The sequence below is a fragment of the Bufo gargarizans genome, chromosome 1 (assembly GCF_014858855.1).
Source record: "Bufo gargarizans isolate SCDJY-AF-19 chromosome 1, ASM1485885v1, whole genome shotgun sequence".
Taxonomy (NCBI): Eukaryota; Metazoa; Chordata; class Amphibia; order Anura; family Bufonidae; genus Bufo; species Bufo gargarizans.
This window is the reverse complement of record NC_058080.1, coordinates 404,295,995-404,314,499: the sequence shown is the minus strand read 5'-3', so window position 1 is coordinate 404,314,499 and position 18,505 is coordinate 404,295,995. Positions and strand designations below refer to the sequence as shown.

General features: G+C 48.9%; 1 protein-coding gene across 1 annotated transcript in view; it reads left to right on the top strand.

The window, feature by feature from the left end:
* NCBP1 (nuclear cap binding protein subunit 1) overlaps positions 1 to 18,505 on the top strand; it is a 92,547-nt gene that overhangs the window by 14,351 nt on the left and 59,691 nt on the right. Inside the window, exons 4-6 of the mRNA XM_044271306.1 lie at positions 1,869 to 2,025; positions 5,515 to 5,622; positions 6,255 to 6,376. Coding sequence (XP_044127241.1) covers positions 1,869 to 2,025; positions 5,515 to 5,622; positions 6,255 to 6,376 — 387 coding nt within the window. The remainder of the gene's footprint in view (positions 1 to 1,868; positions 2,026 to 5,514; positions 5,623 to 6,254; positions 6,377 to 18,505) is intronic.

The window sequence follows — 18,505 nt, the reverse complement described above, 5'->3', positions numbered from 1 at the left end:
TATTTAATCCCTCAGTGGCCCTTTTAATATATCAAAAATGATATATATTTTATTGAATTGGATCTTTCAATAGTTAAAGGGTTTCTGTCATCAGAAAAATGGATATTAACCTGGCTGACATTAGCGATATGCTCATGTCAGCTGAACATAACTATATTAGTCCCATGTCACTATGTGCCGCTGTTATTTAGAAAAACGAGCATTTATAATATGCAAATTGGCCTCTAGGAGCAATGGGGGCGTTGCACCTGCTCCTGGAGGCTCCGTTCGCTTACCTCTGTCCACGCCCTTTTACACTTGATTGACAGGGCCAGCGTTGGTCTCCTGTCTGCCGGGGAAATCTCGCACCTGAGCCATCCCGTTCAGTATTTGGCGCAGTAAGGGAAGGACGTTCGCCGGCTTCCTCACTGCGACATATTCAGCGCAGTGAGGCTGTCTAACGTCCTTCCCTCACTGCGCCTGCTCCGAATACTGAGCGTGACGGTGCAGGCGCGAGATTTCCCCGCCAGACGGGAGACCAACGCTGGCCTGGCCCATTTTATTTTATTTTTGCCAAAAGCGGAACGCACACGGCCGCTATCAGTGTTTTGCAGATGCGCAGTTTGTGGACCTCAAAACGGGCAACGGTCGTGTGCATGGGCCCTACGGAGGATCTTTGGAGGCCAATAGGCCAGTCCATGGGTCAACCTGAAAATTGAGGCCCAGCAATTGGTGCTTCCTTAGATAATTGTAATGTATAGGCCGGGAAGTTATACATCAATAGCAAATACATAGGTGCGTTGACTACCTAGCTCCTGGGATTTCTTCTGTCTTACAAGGGTAGTCCACGATTTAAGGTCAGGAAATGGTATTACAGGGGTTGTCTGATATTTTGATATTGATGACCTATCATCAGGAGTTTTCCTTTAGCTATTTGTGTACTAATATATTCACTGTTTGGACCTGATCAGTTGCTTGGAAATTGAGTATCATGTGATTTAAAAAAAGTTGTTGTAGTTACATCTATTTGCTGAAACCGAAATAATCCTCAAAAACGGTATTCTGGGTACTAGATAATGATAACCTCTCCTCATGGCCTCCTCCTGGCCTAATATGTGAAAAATGTTAGACCACATGCCTTCTCCCGCAAGCAGACTGGTCACTGGACACAGATCATTTCTCTAAACCTAGATGTGCCATTTTTGGGGGTTTAATTTGACCCACATTTACTAATGTGCACTATGTCTGTTTAAAGAGGACCTTTCATGGGTCAAAACATTATAAACTAAGTATAAGGATACGTAGGAGATAGTAAGTGCAGTTAGATCCCTGCACTATTTTTCTTGGGCACTGCTCCGTTTGGCAGCTGTGGCCCCGTTGTATTCTCCCACTCTGTATGCTAATTAATAGCATTGGAGCAATGAGGAGGAGACTGAGTCTTTCTCAGTGGGCGCTCCTTCTCCCTGGCTGTAGCGCTGTCCAATCCAATTTTATTTTATTTTTATTTTTTTTCTCCCTAGTTGTGACGCTCTCCGCTGTGATTGGACAGCGCTACAGCCAGGGAGAAGGAGACGCCCATTGAGAAACAGGGCAGTCTCCTCCTCATTGCTCCGATGCTATTAATTAATACCAGGCGGGAGAATACAGCGGGCGAAAGGAGCGGCACTCAGGAAAAATAGTAAGTGCAGTTAGATCCCTGCACTACATATCCTGATACTTAGTTTATAATGTTTGGACCCGTGAAAGGTCCTCTTTAAGGGGAATGTATCTCAATAGATATTGAGCTCTTGTTTATCAACCTGCACTATGCATGTCTCACTTTAAATAGATGTTATGGCCCTGGTCTAATTACATGATGGTTTTATTGTGCTTCAATTCATAACCCTCAGCACTCGCAATCTGCCTCTTAAGATGACGGTTTACACAACACTAGTGGGCCTGCTGAATGCAAGAAACTACAATTTTGGTGGAGAATTCGTAGAAGCTATGCTCCGTAACCTGAAAGAAGCCATAAAGTCCGAAGCCTATATCGAGGCTGCATATCTTGTAAGAGTCACAGTTTTTTTGTTTTGTTTTTGGAAGCCTTCAAAATGGCAGTACCATGTATATGTGACTTATATGCTGCTACCTGGTTTACAGTTGATGTCTGCTTTTTTTTTTTTTTAAGAGAAATATTTCTGACGGGTACTATTTTAGCTGATGGCCCTGACATGGGCTGAAAACTGTGGTAGGAATGCAGTGTTTGAGGAGACTGCTGACAGGTGCACCACAGCTGGCATAGACACTAGATGTAGGCGTGCTTGCCCGGAGAGTTCCCAGCACCTGGCTTAGCAGGCAAGACTTGTGCATAAGCTGCTGGCACCTGCCACTAGGATTATAAAGATAGTCAGGTCCATAAATATTGGGACAGACACAATTCTAAAATTTTTGGCTCTTTACACCACCACAATGGATTTGAAATGAAACACACAAGATGTGCTTTAACTGCAGACTGTCAGCTTTAATTTGAGGGTATTTACATCCAAATCAGGTAAACGGTGTAAGAATTACAACAGTTTGCATATGTGCCTCCCACTTGTTGCAGGACCAAAAGTAATGGGACAATTGGCTTCTCAGCTGCTCCATGGCCAGGTGTGTGTTATTCCCTCATTATCCCAATTACAATGAGCAGATAAAAGGTCCAGAGTTAATTTCAAGTGTGCTATTTGCCTTTTGGAATCTGTTGCTGTCAACTCTCAAGATGAGATCCAAAGAGCTGTCGCTATCAGTGAAGCAAGCCATCATTAGGCTGAAAAAACACAACAAACCCATCAGAGAGATAGCAAACATTAGGCGTGGCCAAAACAACTGTTTGGAACATCCTTAAAAAGAAGGAACCCATCGGTGAGCTCAGCAACACCAAAAGACCTGGAAGACCATGGAAAACAACTGTGGTGGATGACCGAAGAATTCTTTCCCTGGTGAAGAAAACGCCCTTCACATCAGTTGGCCAGATGAAGAACACTCTCCAGGAGGTAGGTGTATGTGTGTCAAAGTCAACAATCAAGAGAAGACTTCACCAGAGTAAATACAGAGGGTTCACCACAATATGTGAACCATTGCTGAGCCTCAAAAACAGGAAGGCCAGATTAGAGTTTTCCAAACGACATCTAAAAAAGCCTTCACCGTTCTGGAACAACATCCTACGGACAGATGAGACCAAGATCAACTTGTACCAGAGTGATGGGAAGAGAAGAGTATGGAGAAGGAAAGGAACTGCTCATGATCCTAAGCATACCACCTCATCAGTGAAGCATGGTAGTGTTATGGTGTGGGCATGTATGGCTGCCAATGGAACTGGTTCTCTTGTATTTATTGATGATGTGACTGCTGACAAAAGCAGCAGAATGAATTCTGAAGTGTTTCGGGCAATATTATCGGCTCATATTCAGCCAAATGCTTCAGAACTCATTGGACGGCGCTTCACAGTGCAGATGGACAATGACCCAAAGCATACTGCAAAAGCAACCAAAGAGGTTTTTTTTAAGGCAAAGAAGTGGAATGTTATGCAACGGCCAAGTCAATCACCTGACCTGAATCCGATTGAGCGTGCATTTTACTTTCTGAAGACAAAACTGAAGGGAAAATGCCCCAAGAACAAGCAGGACCCAAAGACAGTTGCAGTAGAGGCTTGGCAGAGCATCACCAGGGATGAAACCCAGCGTCTGGTGATGTCTGTGTTCCAGACTTCAGGCTGCAACCAAGTATTAAATTCAGATTTGCAACCAAGTATTAAAAAGTGAAAGTTTGATTTATGATTATTATTCTGTCCCATTTACTTTTGGTCACTTAAAGGGGTTGTCCAGGTTCAGAGCTGAACCTGGACATACCTCCATTTTCCCCCCGCCAGCCCCCCTGACATGAGCATCGGAGCAGTTCATGCTCCGATGCTCTCCTTTGCCCTGCGCTAAATCGCGCAGGGCAAAGGCATTTTTCTGAGTTCCGGTGACGTACCGGGCTCTCTATGGGGCTGACAGGCAGCCCGGTGACGTCACCGGCACTGATGGGCGGGATTTGGCTCTGCCCTAGCCAGTAAAACGGCTAGGGCAGAGCTAAAGCCCGCCCCTCAGAGCCGGTGACGTCACCGAACACACTGCTGGGCGGAAGTTACCGCCCGGCAGTGTGTTATTGAAATAACAAGAGCCGGTGCCCTGCGCGATCTAGCGCAGGGCACGGGAGCGCATCGGAGCATGAGATGCTCTGATGCGAGGCTCAGGAGGGCTGCCGGGGTGAAAATAAGGGTATGTCCGGGTTCAGCTCTGAACCCGGACAACCCCTTTAACAAGTGGGAGACACATATGCAAACTGTTGTAATTCCTACACCGTTGACCTGATTTGGCTGTACTTACCCTCAAAGCTGACAGTCCGCAGGTAAAGCACATCTTGTTTTTCATTTCAAATCCATTGTGGTGGTGTATAGAGCCAAAAATGTTAGCATTGTGTTGATGTTCCAATATTTATGGACCTGACTGTATATTGTTAAAGTTAATCTATGCAGAAATACTGACCTGTTCACATGAAATGAGACTCTGCTGGAACTTTGCTCACGCTGTTTGTGAGGGCAATCTGCTGATACCACTGATGCTAGGTTTTGCGCCCGAAAAATTGACTAATGGAGATGCTTCTTCTCTGAAAATGCAGCTGCCAATAGCACCAACAGTCTGTTGCAGACCAGGTTTAGTTAGTTCAGAACCTCTTAGGCTACTTTCACACGAGCGTTCTGCTGTCCGCTCGTGAGCTCCGTTTGAAGGAGCTCACGAGCGGAGCAGAACGCTTCCGTCCAGCCCTGATGCAGTCTGAATGGATGCGGATCCGCTCAGACTGCATCAGTCTGGCGGCGTTCAGCCTCCGCTCCGCTCGCCTCCGCACGGCCAGGCGGACACCTGAACGCTGCTTGCAGCGTTCAGCTGGCCGTGCGGAGGCGTGCGGATCCGTCCAGACTTACAATGTAAGTCAATGGGAACGGATCCGCTTGAAGATGACACCATATGGCTCAATCTTCAAGCGGATCCGTCCCCCATTGACTTTACATTGAAAGTCTGAACGGATCCGCTCAGGCTGCTTTCACACTTAGAAATTTTTCTAAGTTATTAATGCAGACGGATCCGTACTGAACGGAGCCTCCGTCTGCATTAATATGATCGGATCCGTTCAGAACGGATCCGATCAAGCGCTAGTGTGAAAGTAGCCTTAGATGTGGTTTCCGGTTTTGGTCAGGCTTTATGAACGTTCTGATGTATTTGTACCTCTTGATCAGATGTCTGATGAGAAGTGGAAGTTCTCTTGTATTCTGTTCAGCACCCACACCAGTTGAATGCACTGGTAACAAGTAGAATGAGAGGTTTCTCCCTGAGAGTTGATTAAAATAGAAATAAAACATGCCTTAATACTGTGTGAACCTAGCCCAGGTTTAGAAGAAAGCACTTTTCATTTTGTGGCTTTCCGGTAATGATACAACTGACCATTGTTTCTTTCTCCCCTGTGACCAACATGAAGGTCCGCATTTTATCAGATCTTGTGAATTGCCATGTTATCTCAGCCCCCTCCATGGTAGCAATGTTTGAAAGTTTTGTTGGGGTTGCACAGGAAGAAGATATACCTCAGGTAAGAAATATTTTCAGTGTATCCGTTCTAGATACAAAATTAGGACCAGGCTTCATGCGTACTATGTTCTGCTAATAAAAGGTACATGTAGGGTATGACACCAGACACCATCCATCTGGAAAATAATTGATATTGTGGAAAAAAATCGCCCATTTTGCAGGATTTATCGATTACCAAAAATTTGGGCTTGCATTTTTTTCCGTCTGTTGCTTGCTTTAGAACAGGGATGCTCAACCTGCGGCTCTCCAGCTGTTGCAAAACTACAACTCCCAGCATGCCCGGAAAGCCTACAGCCGAGCATGATGGGAGTTGTAGTTTTAAAACAGCTGGAGGACCGCAGGTTGAGCATCCCTGCTTTAGAAGAACAACATAACCCCAGAACTTGTCTTGGGGAGAATTAAACTCAAAGCCCTTTAATAGCTTGAATTATGCATGCTGATAGCGGATTGTATTTGTGTGTTGACCATAGCAACTTTTATATTTTGCGTTGATGGTACTTCAGAAACTGGTAACTTTGGCATCTAACTTTTAGACTTCGGTGCTAAGGCACCCAAGTGTGTTTGCCTGAATCCCTGAGTAGTGCAGCTTTGTCTTGCTGGTTTTGGCTTGAATTTGTTATTCTTCCATCTTAGGTTCGATCTGATTGGTATATATATGTCGTTCTTTCTTCCTTGCCCTGGGTTGGTAAAGAATTGTATGAAAAGAAGGATGTAGAGATGGACCGTATTTTATCACAGATTGAAAACTACCTCAAGTAAGTATCAACTGTGTATGTTAGTTTTATAGGAAACCTCTCCTAAATTAACACTCAGATACAGAGAAGTTGGCACTCGGGCCTCTTAAAAAACAGTATTGTAACAGATGAAGCTGTCAGAACAGTGCTGATGTACTGGAAGTGAAAGCTGTAGTGGAAAAACTGCTGAAAATCTTGAATAAATAATTTTTGTTATTTTAGCCCAAAAAGAGTAGAACGCAATTAGAATCGCGCTTTATTTACTGTCTATGGGACAGACGGATGGCTGAGGACCGTACCTGGTATTCAGTTGTCATTTATGCCGTAGGCATTGGTCCCCCACTCTTATAAGGATAAGAGGGATTTCCTGCATCCATCATTGTGTCTTTAACCACTTCAGCCCCGCTAGCTGAAACCCCCTTCATGACCAGGCCACTTTTTACACTTCGGCACTACACTACTTTCACCGTTTATCGCTCGGTCATGCAACTTACCACCCAAATGAATTTTACCTCCTTTTCTTCTCACTAATAGAGCTTTCATTTGGTGGTATTTCATTGCTGCTGACATTTTTACTTTTTTTGTTATTTATCAAAATGTAACGATTTTTTTTGCAAAAAAATGACATTTTTCACTTTCAGCTGTAAAATTTTGCAAAAAAAAAAGACATCCATATATAAATTTTTCACCAAATTTATTGTTCTACATGTCTTTGATAAAAAAAAAATGTTTGGGCAAAAAAACAATGGTTTGGGTAAAAGTTATAGCGTTTACAAACTATGGTACAAAAATGTGAATTTCCGCTTTTTGAAACAGCTCTGACTTTCTGAGCACCTGTCATGTTTCCTGAGGTTCTACCATGCCCAAACAGTAGAAAAACCCCACAAGTGACCCCATTTCGGAAAGAAGACACCCTAAGGTATTCGCTGATGGGCATAGTGAGTTCATAGAACTTTTTATTTTTTGTCACAAGTTAGCGGAAAATGATGATTTTTTTTTTTTTTTTTTTTTTTTTCCTTACAAAGTCTCATATTCCACTAACTTGCAACAAAAAATTAAAAATTCTAGGAACTCGCAATGCCCCTCACGGAATACCTTGGGGTGTCTTCTTTCCAAAATGGGGTCACTTGTGGCGTAGTTATACTGCCCTGGCAATTTAGGGGCCAATATGTGTGAGAAGTACCTTGCAATCAAAATGTGTAAGAAATGACCGGTGAAATCCGAAAGGTGCACTTTGGAATATGTGCCCCTTTGCCCACCTTGGCTGCAAAAAAGTGTCACACATCTGGTATCGCCGGACTCAGGAGAAGTTGGGCAATGTGTTTTGGGGTGTCATTTTACATATACCCATGCTGGGTGAGAGAAATATCTTGGTCAAATGCCAACTTTGTATAAAAAAATGGGAAAAGTTGTCTTTTGACAAGATATTTCTCTCACCCAGCATGGGTATATGTAAAATGACACCCCAAAACACATTGCCCAACTTCTCCTGAGTACGGCGATACCAGATGTGTGACACTTTTTTGCAGCCTAGGTGGGCAAAGGGGCACACATTCCAAAGTGCACCTTTCGGATTTCACCGGTCATTTTTTACAGATTTTGATTGCAAAGTACTTCTCACACATTTGGGCCCCTAAAAAGCCAGGGCAGTATAACTACCCCACAAGTGACCCCATTTTGGAAAGAAGACACCCCAAGGTATTCCGTGAGGGGCATGGCGAGTTCCTAGAATTTTTTATTTTTTGTCACAAGTTAGCGGAAAATGATGATTTTTTTCTTTTTTTTTTTTTTCATACAAAGTCTCATATTCCACTAACTTGCGACAAAAAATAAAAAATTCTAGGAACTCGCCATGCCCCTCACGGAATACCTTGGGGTGTCTTCTTTCCAAAATGGGGTCACTTGTGGGGTAGTTATACTGCCCTGGCTTTTTAGGGGCCCAAATGTGTGAGAAGTACTTTGCAATCAAAATCTGTAAAAAATGACCGGTGAAATCCGAAAGGTGCACTTTGGAATATGTGCCCCTTTGCCCACCTTGGCTGCAAAAAAGTGTCACACATCTGGTATCGCCGGACTCAGGAGAAGTTGGGCAATGTGTTTTGGGGTGTCATTTTACATATACCCATGCTAGGTGAGAGAAATATCTTGTCAAAAGACAACTTTTCCCATTTTTTTATACAAAGTTGGCATTTGACCAAGATATTTCTCTCACCCAGCATGGGTATATGTAAAATGACACCCCAAAACACATTGCCCAACTTCTCCTGAGTACGGCGATACCAGATGTGTGACACTTTTTTGCAGCCTAGGTGGGCAAAGGGGCGCATATTCCAAAGTGCACCTTTCGGATTTCGCAGGCCATTTTTTACAGATTTTGATTGCAAAGTACTTCTCACACATATGGGCCCCTAAATTGCCAGGGCAGTATAACTACCCCACAAGTGACCCCATTTTGGAAAGAAGACACCCCAAGGTATCCCGTGAGGGGCATGGCGAGTTCCTAGAATTTTTTATTTTTTGTCACAAGTTAGCGGAAAATGATGATTTTTTTTTTTTTTTCTCTTTTTTCCTTACAAAGTCTCATATTCCACTAACTTACGACAAGAAATAAAAAATTCTAGGAACTCGCCATGCCCCTCACGGAATACCTTGGGGTGTCTTCTTTCCAAAATGGGGTCACTTGTGGGGTAGTTATACTGCCCTGGCAATTTAGGGGCCCATATGTGTGAGAAGTACTTTGCAATCAAAATCTGTAAAAAATGGCCTGCGAAATCCGAAAGGTGCACTTTGGAATATGCGCCCCTTTGCCCACCTAGGCTGCAAAAAAGTGTCACACATCTGGTATCGCCGTACTCAGGAGAAGTTGGGGAATGTGTTTTGGGTTGTCATTTTACATATAACCATGCTGGGTGAGAGAAATATCTTGGCAAAAGACAACTTTTCCCATTTTTTTATACAAAGTTGGCATTTGACCAAGATATTTCTCTCACCCAGCATGGGTATATGTAAAATGACACCCCAAAACACATTCCCCAGCTTCTCCTGAGTACGGCGATACCAGATGTGTGACACTTTTGCGCATCTAGGCTGCAAAAGTGCCCAAATTCCTTTTAGGAGGGCATTTTTAGACATTTGGATCCCAGACTTCTTCTCACGCTTTAGGGCCCCTAAAAAGCCAGGGCAGTATAAATACCCCACATGTGACCCCACTTTGGAAAGAAGACACCCCAAGGTATTCAATGAGGGGCATAGTGAGTTCATAGAAATGTATTTTTTTGGCATAAGTTAGCGGAAATTGATTTTCTCGCCCATTTTCCTTGGGGGACACAGACCTTGGGTATAGCTCAGCTCCCTAGGAGGCGTGACACTAAGTAAAACTGTTAAGCCCCTCCTCCATCAGCTATACCCTCAGCCTGGAGATAGAGGCTACCAGTTTTAGCTTAGTGTCCAAGGAGGCAAGACACTCCCTGCTACTGCAGGGCTGTTTTCTCCTTGTTGTAATTTTTTCTCTAATTTGTTATTTTATTTTAGTTTTTTCCTAGGGATACCAGAGACGCATTGGCCTCTCTGCTCTCCCGGGGTGAGCTGCGCCAGTGCCAACTATCTGCACTGCTGCCTCCCCCACAGAAGCAATAGGGGATCTGGGCAGCAATGGCTCCCCTACATCCCGCCAGCTAGGGGGTCGCCCGCACGCAAAGCCCCTCTCCCAGCTCCCTGCCACTGCGGTGCCAGTAGCTGAAGGGGCGACCCTGCTGGAAGGAACTGAGGGTGAAGACAGGTAAGATGGCTTTTCCAGCCCATACCCTGTCCCTATTTGCTCAGGGGGCACCCGTGGTCGTCATTTGAGCGCTCTGTAGATCTCCCCATCTGCGGCTGCTTCCGCTCCCCAATGGCTGATTCCCCACGCTGTTTATAGGGCCCGGATTACTCTCCTGACATCCTTCTCCCTCCCCGCCGCTCCGTGCGTGATCGGGGGGCGGGGCTTAGGCCCGACATCGGCGGTTCGGGCTCGGCGGGGGACATTGTGACAGAGGAGGCTCGGTGAGGTCACCCACCTGCATATCGCCGCGCACTTGGGCCTGCGGGCCTTATTCTACGGACAAAGGTTTTCGTTTTTCACGCTCCTGCATAAACCTGAGAGTCACGGCAGCAGGGGGCGTGCTCTTTTTCGCGCGCGCGCGCGTCATTGGGGGCGGAGTTACGTTCTCCTTCACAGGAGACATTCAAACGTGTAGGGGGCGGAGCTTCTTCCCGCGCCTCTGCTGAGGTTTTTTTTTTTTTTTTTTTTTGCCGCGCTTCCTCACTCCGTTCTGGAAGCTGAGCCACGTGGGAGACTCCTGGTGCATAGATTGCGTTTCTGGGACGCACGCTCTCTGCTGTTGCTGCCTTTCTGCAGCTGTTGATCTGGACTTCACTCCTGACGTTCTTCTGACACTGGTAGGACAGTTAACCCTCTCCTAACCCTCCTGGTCATAGCTGCTGCAACCCCTTGTGGTCTCTGTATCAGGGTACGACCACTTTTTCAACATGTCAGATCCCACGGGTGCCCCCAAACCCTGGTACCATGCCTGTACCGCCTGCAAGGAACTTTTTCCGCGTGGGCAATCTGAGCCGCATTGCCTTGCATGTCAGGCCCCGGTGCAGGGCCCGCTTTCTGCTGCGCCCCCCGGTGCCTCTGAACCCCCTGACTGGGCTAGGTCTCTGTCTCAGGCGGTGGAAAGCCTTACACACGTAGTGGGCCGTCTCGTGGATAGACCGCCTCTCCCGCAGGCTGCCACAATCCCTGTCGCACCCGCTGGGACTACCGTTTCTGCCGCCCCCACTGGTTCCCTGCCTCCCAGCGAATCTTCCAGGGCCCGGCATATTCAGAAACGTTCAAGGGTTGAGCGCACATCTTCTCCAGATGCTTCGCTCTCTCCGCCATGCGTGCGAGCTCAGTCAAGTCTATCCTCTCAAAGGGATACGCCTTCTGAGGGAGAACTGGCGGATTCGGACGTGGACATGGACTCAGAGCTTCCGTCCAAATTGGCGTCCGCGGTGGGGCATCTTATCACTAGCATCCGTGATACCTTTCACATACACGATGACCCCCCCAGCTCTGAACAGGCCGGCGTGTCCTTTCTTCGCCCCAGACAGGCCTCCAAGGTCTTTCCCATCCACGCAGATTTTTCTTCTGTGGTGTCCAAGGCTTGGACCCGGCCTAACGTCCGCTTTGTTACACCCAAAAAGCTGGACATTTGTTATCCCTTTCCAGCGGATTCTGTGACCACGTGGACGTCCCCGCCTAAGGTTGATCCTCCCATGGCTCGCCTGTCCAAAAGCACTACTATTCCTGTACAAGACGGATCTTCCCTCCAGTCTGCTGAGGACCGTCGTACGGAATCCCTCTCCAAGGCCATATTTACTGCCTCTGGTTCGGCCCTTAGACCGGTCTTTGCCTCCGCCTGGGCTGGTAAAGCGGTCTCTGAATGGGGTTTGCAACTGGAACGGGAGTTAGGGTCGGACGTCCCTCTACAGGACCTCCGTTCCTTAGCCCAACTAATTGTCCAGGCCGGAAAATTTGTCTGTGAGGCCTCTCTTGATGCGGGTGCCCTCATTGCCCGTTCCTCTGCCCTGGCAGTTTCTGTCAGGAGGGAACTCTGGCTGAAGGTTTGGGCGGCGGACGCCGCTTCCAAACGCTCTTTGGCTGGCCTACCATTCACGGGTTCCCGCTTGTTCGGAACCCGTCTGGACGAACTTATATCTGAGGCCACGGGTGGGAAGAGTACTCACCTCCCCCAGTCCAGGCCGAGGGGCGCCCCCCGTGGTCGCGCTGGTTCGTCCCGTTTTCGGTCCTTTCGCAAGCCCACCGGGTCTAGACCCGCGGCCGGTTCTTCTTCCTCTGGCCCAGCCCAGGATAGACGCAAGAAGCCGTTTTTTCGGACGCAATCTACCTGGCGCAAGCCCCAGCCCACACGGGCTCCCACAGGCCAGCAGCCCTCTGCCTGAAGGTGCGCCCCCACCCACCCGGGTGGGGGGCCGCCTTCTACTGTTCAGGAACGTATGGCGGGCCCACATCTCAGACGCATGGGCGCTCGAGATTGTATCTTGCGGATACAAGATCGAATTTGCGTCCATTCCGCCAGACCGTTTCTTCCGGTCCCGTCCTCCGCGGGATCCCGTACGAGCGGCCGCCTTCTTCACGGCCATTCGCTCTCTAATGGACAAGGGTGTCGTCGCCCCCGTGCCTCCGACGGAAAGGTTCAGGGGGTTCTACTCGAACCTCTTTGTGGTTCCCAAGAAGGAAGGCTCAGTGCGACCGATCTTGGACCTAAAGCGCCTGAACCGTTTTCTCCGACTGCAGAGATTCCGGATGGAGTCTCTCAGGTCCGCAGTGGCCTCCCTGGAAAGAGGGGATTTCATGGCCTCAATCGACGTTCAGGATGCATATCTCCACGTTCCGGTTGCTCCATGTCATCACCGCTTCCTGCGCTTCGCGGTGGGGGACGATCACTTCCAATTCGTCGCCCTTCCCTTTGGTCTGGCGACGGCTCCTCGAGTATTCACCAAGGTCCTGGCCCCTGTCTTGGCCCTTCTGCGTTCAAGAAGTGTTTTTCTTCTCCCTTACTTGGACGACATCTTGGTCAAGGCACCCTCCTTCTCTCAGGCATCCGGCAGTGTGGGACTCACTCTGGAGACCCTGACGCGGTTCGGTTGGATCATCAACCACCCCAAGTCTTCTCTTACCCCCTCCAGACGGCTGATCTTCCTGGGGATGCTCCTGGATACGGAGTTGGCGGAGGTCCGCCTCCCGTCGGACAAGCGTCTGGCCCTTTGCGGGTCTGTTCGCAGTCTCCTCCGTCATCACCGCCCTTCCCTCAGATCCAGCATGCGGTTGTTGGGGAAGATGGTTGCCTGTTTCGAAGCGGTGCCGTTCGCACAATTCCGATCCCGCACCTTTCAGAGGGCAATTCTGTCGGCCTGGGACAAATCACCGAGGAGTCTGGACAGGACCTTTCTTCTGCCTCCCCTGGCTCGGGCTTCCCTCAGCTGGTGGTTGCATATCCCTCTACGGGGGAGGTCCTTCCTCCCACTGAACTGGCTGGTGATTACCACCGATGCCAGCTTACGGGGGTGGGGGGGGGTTTCCCTCCCCGGTCCGTCCAGGGCGTTTGGTCTCTATCGGAGTCCAGACTTCCAATCAATATTCTGGTACTGAGGGCGATTCTTCTGTCCCTCAGACACTGGACCCATCTACTGAGGGGCCACCCTGTTCGGATCCAATCGGACAATGCCACGGCTGTGGCATACATAAACCATCAGGGAGGCACTCGCAGCGCTGCAGCGATGCAAGAGGTGACCCTCATTCTCCTCTGGGCGGAGGCGCATGTGCCGGCCTTATCCGCGATTTACATCCCGGGGGTGGACAACTGGGCGGCGGATTTCCTGAGCCGGTCCACCATCGACCCGGGAGAATGGTCCCTGCACCCAGAGGTGTTCGAAGCCCTTTGTCTTCGCTGGGGTCGCCCCGACGTGGACCTCATGGCTTCCAAATTCAACCACAAGGTCCCCCGATACCTGGCCAGGGCACGGGACCCGAAGGCGTACGGCGCCGACGCGCTCGTCCTTCCGTGGCGCGAATTCTCCCTTCTGTACGTCTTTCCTCCTTTCCCCCTCCTGCCACGGGTTCTTCGGAGGATCACGGCAGAGGGCGTTCCCGCGATTCTGATCGCCCCGGATTGGCCCCGCCGGTCTTGGTACGCCGACCTAATGTTGCTGTTGGCAGACGCACCGTGGCCACTGCCCTCCAGGGAAGACCTTCTCTCTCAGGGACCGATCTTCCACGAGCATTTAGGCTCGCTACGTTTGACGGCGTGGCTATTGAGACCGCCGTCTTACCGCGACGGGGTTTCTCCGCGGACGTAGTCCGCACCATGATCCGTGCTCGTAAGCCCGTGTCCTCTAGGATCTACTATCGGGTTTGGAGGTCCTATCTGGGGTTCTGTGAGTCCCGGAGCATCCCACCTCTCCGGTTTTCTCTTCCCACGATCCTGTCCTTCCTCCAGTCGGGTCTGGACCTGGGGCTGAGCCTCAGTTCTCTGAAGGGACAGATTTCGGCGCTGTCTATTCTTCTCCAGCGTCCCCTGGCCCCTCTGGGGCCAATTAAGACCTTCTTACAAGGGGTGGCTCACTCTGTTCCGCCGTACCGCCCTCCAGTTCCATCCTGGGACCTGAATGTGGTGCTCTCGGCGCTCCAATCAGCCCCCTTCGAGCCTTTACGGGAGGTCTCCCTTCGCCTTCTGTCCTGCAAGGTCATTTTTCTTGTGGCCATCACATCTCTCCGACGGGTGTCGGAGTTAGCGGCTCTTTCTTGCTCCGAACCTTTCCTGATCTTCCACCAGGATAAGGTTGTGCTTCGGCCTGTCCCGTCCTTCCTGCCAAAGGTGGTCTCCGCCTTTCACATCAATGAGGACATCGTCCTTCCGTCGCTCTGTCCCTCTCCTTCCCACCCCAGAGAACGGGAACTGCACCGTCTGGATGTGGTCAGGGCGTTGAAGATTTATCTGGAGGTCACCGGATCCTTTCGGCGCACGGACTCCCTGTTTGTGGTTCCGGAGGGTTCGCGCAAGGGTTTGGCGGTCTCCAAGGTGGCTATTGCCCGTTTCATTAAACTGGCGGTGTCTGAGGCTTATCGAGCCAAGGGTAGAGCTCCGCCTTTCAGCGTCACTGCTCATTCCACCAGAGCAGTCGGAGCTTCCTGGGCGCAGAGGCATCGGGCCTCGGCTGAACAGTTGTGCAAAGCAGCCACTTGGTCCTCTCTGCACACTTTCACAAGGTTCTATAGAGTGCATACGCATGCATCAGCGGATGCTGCTTTGGGCCGCCTGGTTTTGCAGGCAGCGGTTTCCTGATGCTCCGGTGGTGGTCCGCCTTGGGTTTGTGGTCCCTCCCTTCTTGGACTGCTCTTGAACGTCCCAAGGTCTGTGTCCCCCAAGGAAAATGGGCGAGAAAAGGAGATTTTTGTATAACTTACCAGTTAAATCTCTTTCTCGCTCTTCCTTGGGGGACACAGCACCCACCCTTCTGTGTTTTGTTACAGGGTTATGGTCTGGCGCCCCGTTGGGTTGCTGGCTGGTTGTTTCCGTTATTGGTTGTTATCCTTTCACTACTTGGACACGCAACTGGTAGCCTCTATCTCCAGGCTGAGGGTATAGCTGATGGGGGAGGGGCTTAACAGTTTTACTTAGTGTCACGCCTCCTAGGGAGCTGAGCTATACCCAAGGTCTGTGTCCCCCAAGGAAGAGCGAGAAAGAGATTTAACTGGTAAGTTATACAAAAATCTCCTTTTTTTTTTTAGTTTTTTCTCACAAAGTCTCACTTTCTGCTAACTTAGGACAAAAATTAAAATCTTTCATGGACTCAATATGCCCCTCAGCAAATACCTTGGGGTGTCTTCTTTCCAAAATGGGGTCAGTTGTGGGGTGTTTGTACTGCCCTGGCATTTGAGGGTCTCCGCAATCATTACATGTATGGCCAGCATTAGGAGTTTCTGCTATTCTCCTTATATTGAGCATACAGGTAATGAGATTATTTTTTCCGTTCAGCCTCTGGGCTGAAAGAAAAAAATGAACGGCACAGATTTCTTCATTCGCATCGATCAATGTGGATGAAAAAATCTCTGCCAAAAAAAAAGGAGGGGAATGGCGTCTGCCAGGACATAGGAGCTCCGCCCAACATCCATACCCACTTAGCTCGTATGCCCTGGCAAACCAGATTTCTCCATTCACATCAATCGATGTGGATGAATAAATCATTGCCGGGATTTTTTTTTAATATATATATATATATATATATATATATATATATATATATATATATATATATATATATATATATATATATACACAAAGTGCTTGCCAAAGCATAGGAACGCCGCCTCCTCCTCAGCTCGTATGCCTCGGCAAACATCCAGAGGAGAAAATCCCGTCTTGCAGCGCCGCATACACCGACTTGCGTGTAATCTGACAGCAGCGCAATGCTTCTGTCAGAATGCACATCGGTGCTGCAGCTAGTTCATCGGTTGGTCCACCTGGAAGGTAAAAAAAGAAAAAAAAAAAAAAAAGAAAAAACCAGGCCGCAACGCAATAATTTTATTAACTTTGGAACAGAATGCATAAACTTTAACTTTTTGAACTAAACATTAACATTTTGCTTACTGGTGTTTTTTTTTTTTTTTTTTTTTTTTTTTTTTTTTTTTTTTTTTTTTTTTTTTACCTTTATAGAACAAACCTCTCCTCCCCCATGGGTCAATGTGCAAAGCGCAAATCGCCCAAAGATGTGGCGAAGTGCGTTATGCACTTTGTCCCATGTGAAAGGAGACGTTTGCAGCAGCTGTGTGAGTGAATGGGCCCTAATAGCCCTGTGTGCCTATCCTGGTGAGATGTGATCCCTATGCTAGGTGTACCTGTGTGTGGTACTTTCGGAAACAATCCCCTAAGCATAGGGCAGGGTAGTCAGGACAGAAATACCGGGTGTCACGCCTTATTCCACTCCTGCTACAGACACGACATCTTTTTCGGGGTGACGGTTGGGTTGAGGTACCAGCAACGACATTGGGGAAATGTCGCTCGTGTAGACGGCTAACTACACTGGTGGATGGGGCCACGGAACCTTCTGGATACAGGAGGTTCTCAATGATCTCTTCCTGAAATTTGAGGAAGGATCCAGTTCTCCCAGCCTTACTGTAGAGAACAAAACTATTATACAGCGCCAATTGAATCAAATATACAGACACCTTCTTATACCAGCGTCTGGTTCTGCGGGAAACTAAATACGGAGACAACATCTGGTCATTGAAGTCCACCCCTCCCATGTGGAGGTTATAGTCGTGGACTGAGAGGGGCTTTTCAATGACACGGGTTGCTCGCTCAATTTGTATTGTCGTGTCTGCGTGAATGGAGGAGAGCATGTAAACGTCACGCTTGTCTCTCCATTTCACCGCGAGCAGTTCTTCGTTACACAGTGCGGCCCTCTGCCCCCTTGCAAGACGGGTGCTAACGAGCCGTTGGGGGAAGCCCGCGCGACTAGTTCGCGCGGTACCACAGGCGCCAATCCGTTCTAGAAACAAATGCCTAAAGAGGGCCACACTTGTGTAAAAATTGTCCACATAAAGATGGTACCCCTTGCCGAATAAGGGTGACACCAAGTCCCAAACTATCTTCCCACTGCTCCCCAGGTAGTCAGGGCAACCGACCGGCTCCAGGGTCTGATCTTTTCCCTCATAGACACGAAATTTGTGGGTATAGCCTGTGGCCCTTTCACACAGCTTATACAATTTGACCCCATACCGGGCGCGCTTGCTTGGGATGTATTGTTTGAAGCCAAGGCGCCCGGTAAAATGTATTAGGGACTCGTCTACGCAGATGTTTTGCTCAGGGGTATACAAATCTGCAAATTTCTGGTTGAAATGGTCTATGAGGGGCCGAATTTTGTGGAGCCGGTCAAAAGCAGGGTGGCCTCTGGGACGGGAGGCGGTGTTGTCACTAAAGTGCAAGAAACGCAGGATGGTCTCAAATCGTGTCCTGGACATTGCACCAGAGAACATGGGCATGTGATGAATTGGGTTCGTGGACCAATATGACCGCAATTCATGTTTTTTTGTCAGGCCCATGTTGAGGAGGAGGCCCAGAAAAGTTTTAAATTCGGAAACTTGGACTGGTTTCCACCGGAAAGGCTGGGCATAAAAGCTTCCCGGGTTAGCGGTTATAAATTGTGTGGCATACCGGTTTGTCTCTGCCACGACTATGTCTAAGAGCTCCGCAGTCAAGAACAGCTCAAAAAATCCCAGGGCCGAACCGATCTGAGCTGTCTCAACCCGAACTCCAGACAGGGCGGTGAAAGGGGGAACTACAGGTGCGGCTGAAGTTGGGGGCTGCCAATCAGGGTTTGCCAGCACCTCTGGGATTCTAGGGGCTCTACGGGCACGTCTTTGCGGTGGCTGCGACGGGGTCACTACTGCTCGTGCCACCGTACCAGCTTCAACTGCCCTTCTGGTGCTCGCTACTTCACCAGGTTGTACGGCAGTGCTGGTACTAGGTCCAGGATGGGCTGGTCTGCTGGTGTATGCCTCACCACGTAATCCGGCAGCACCAGCCCCACTCTGATGCTCTT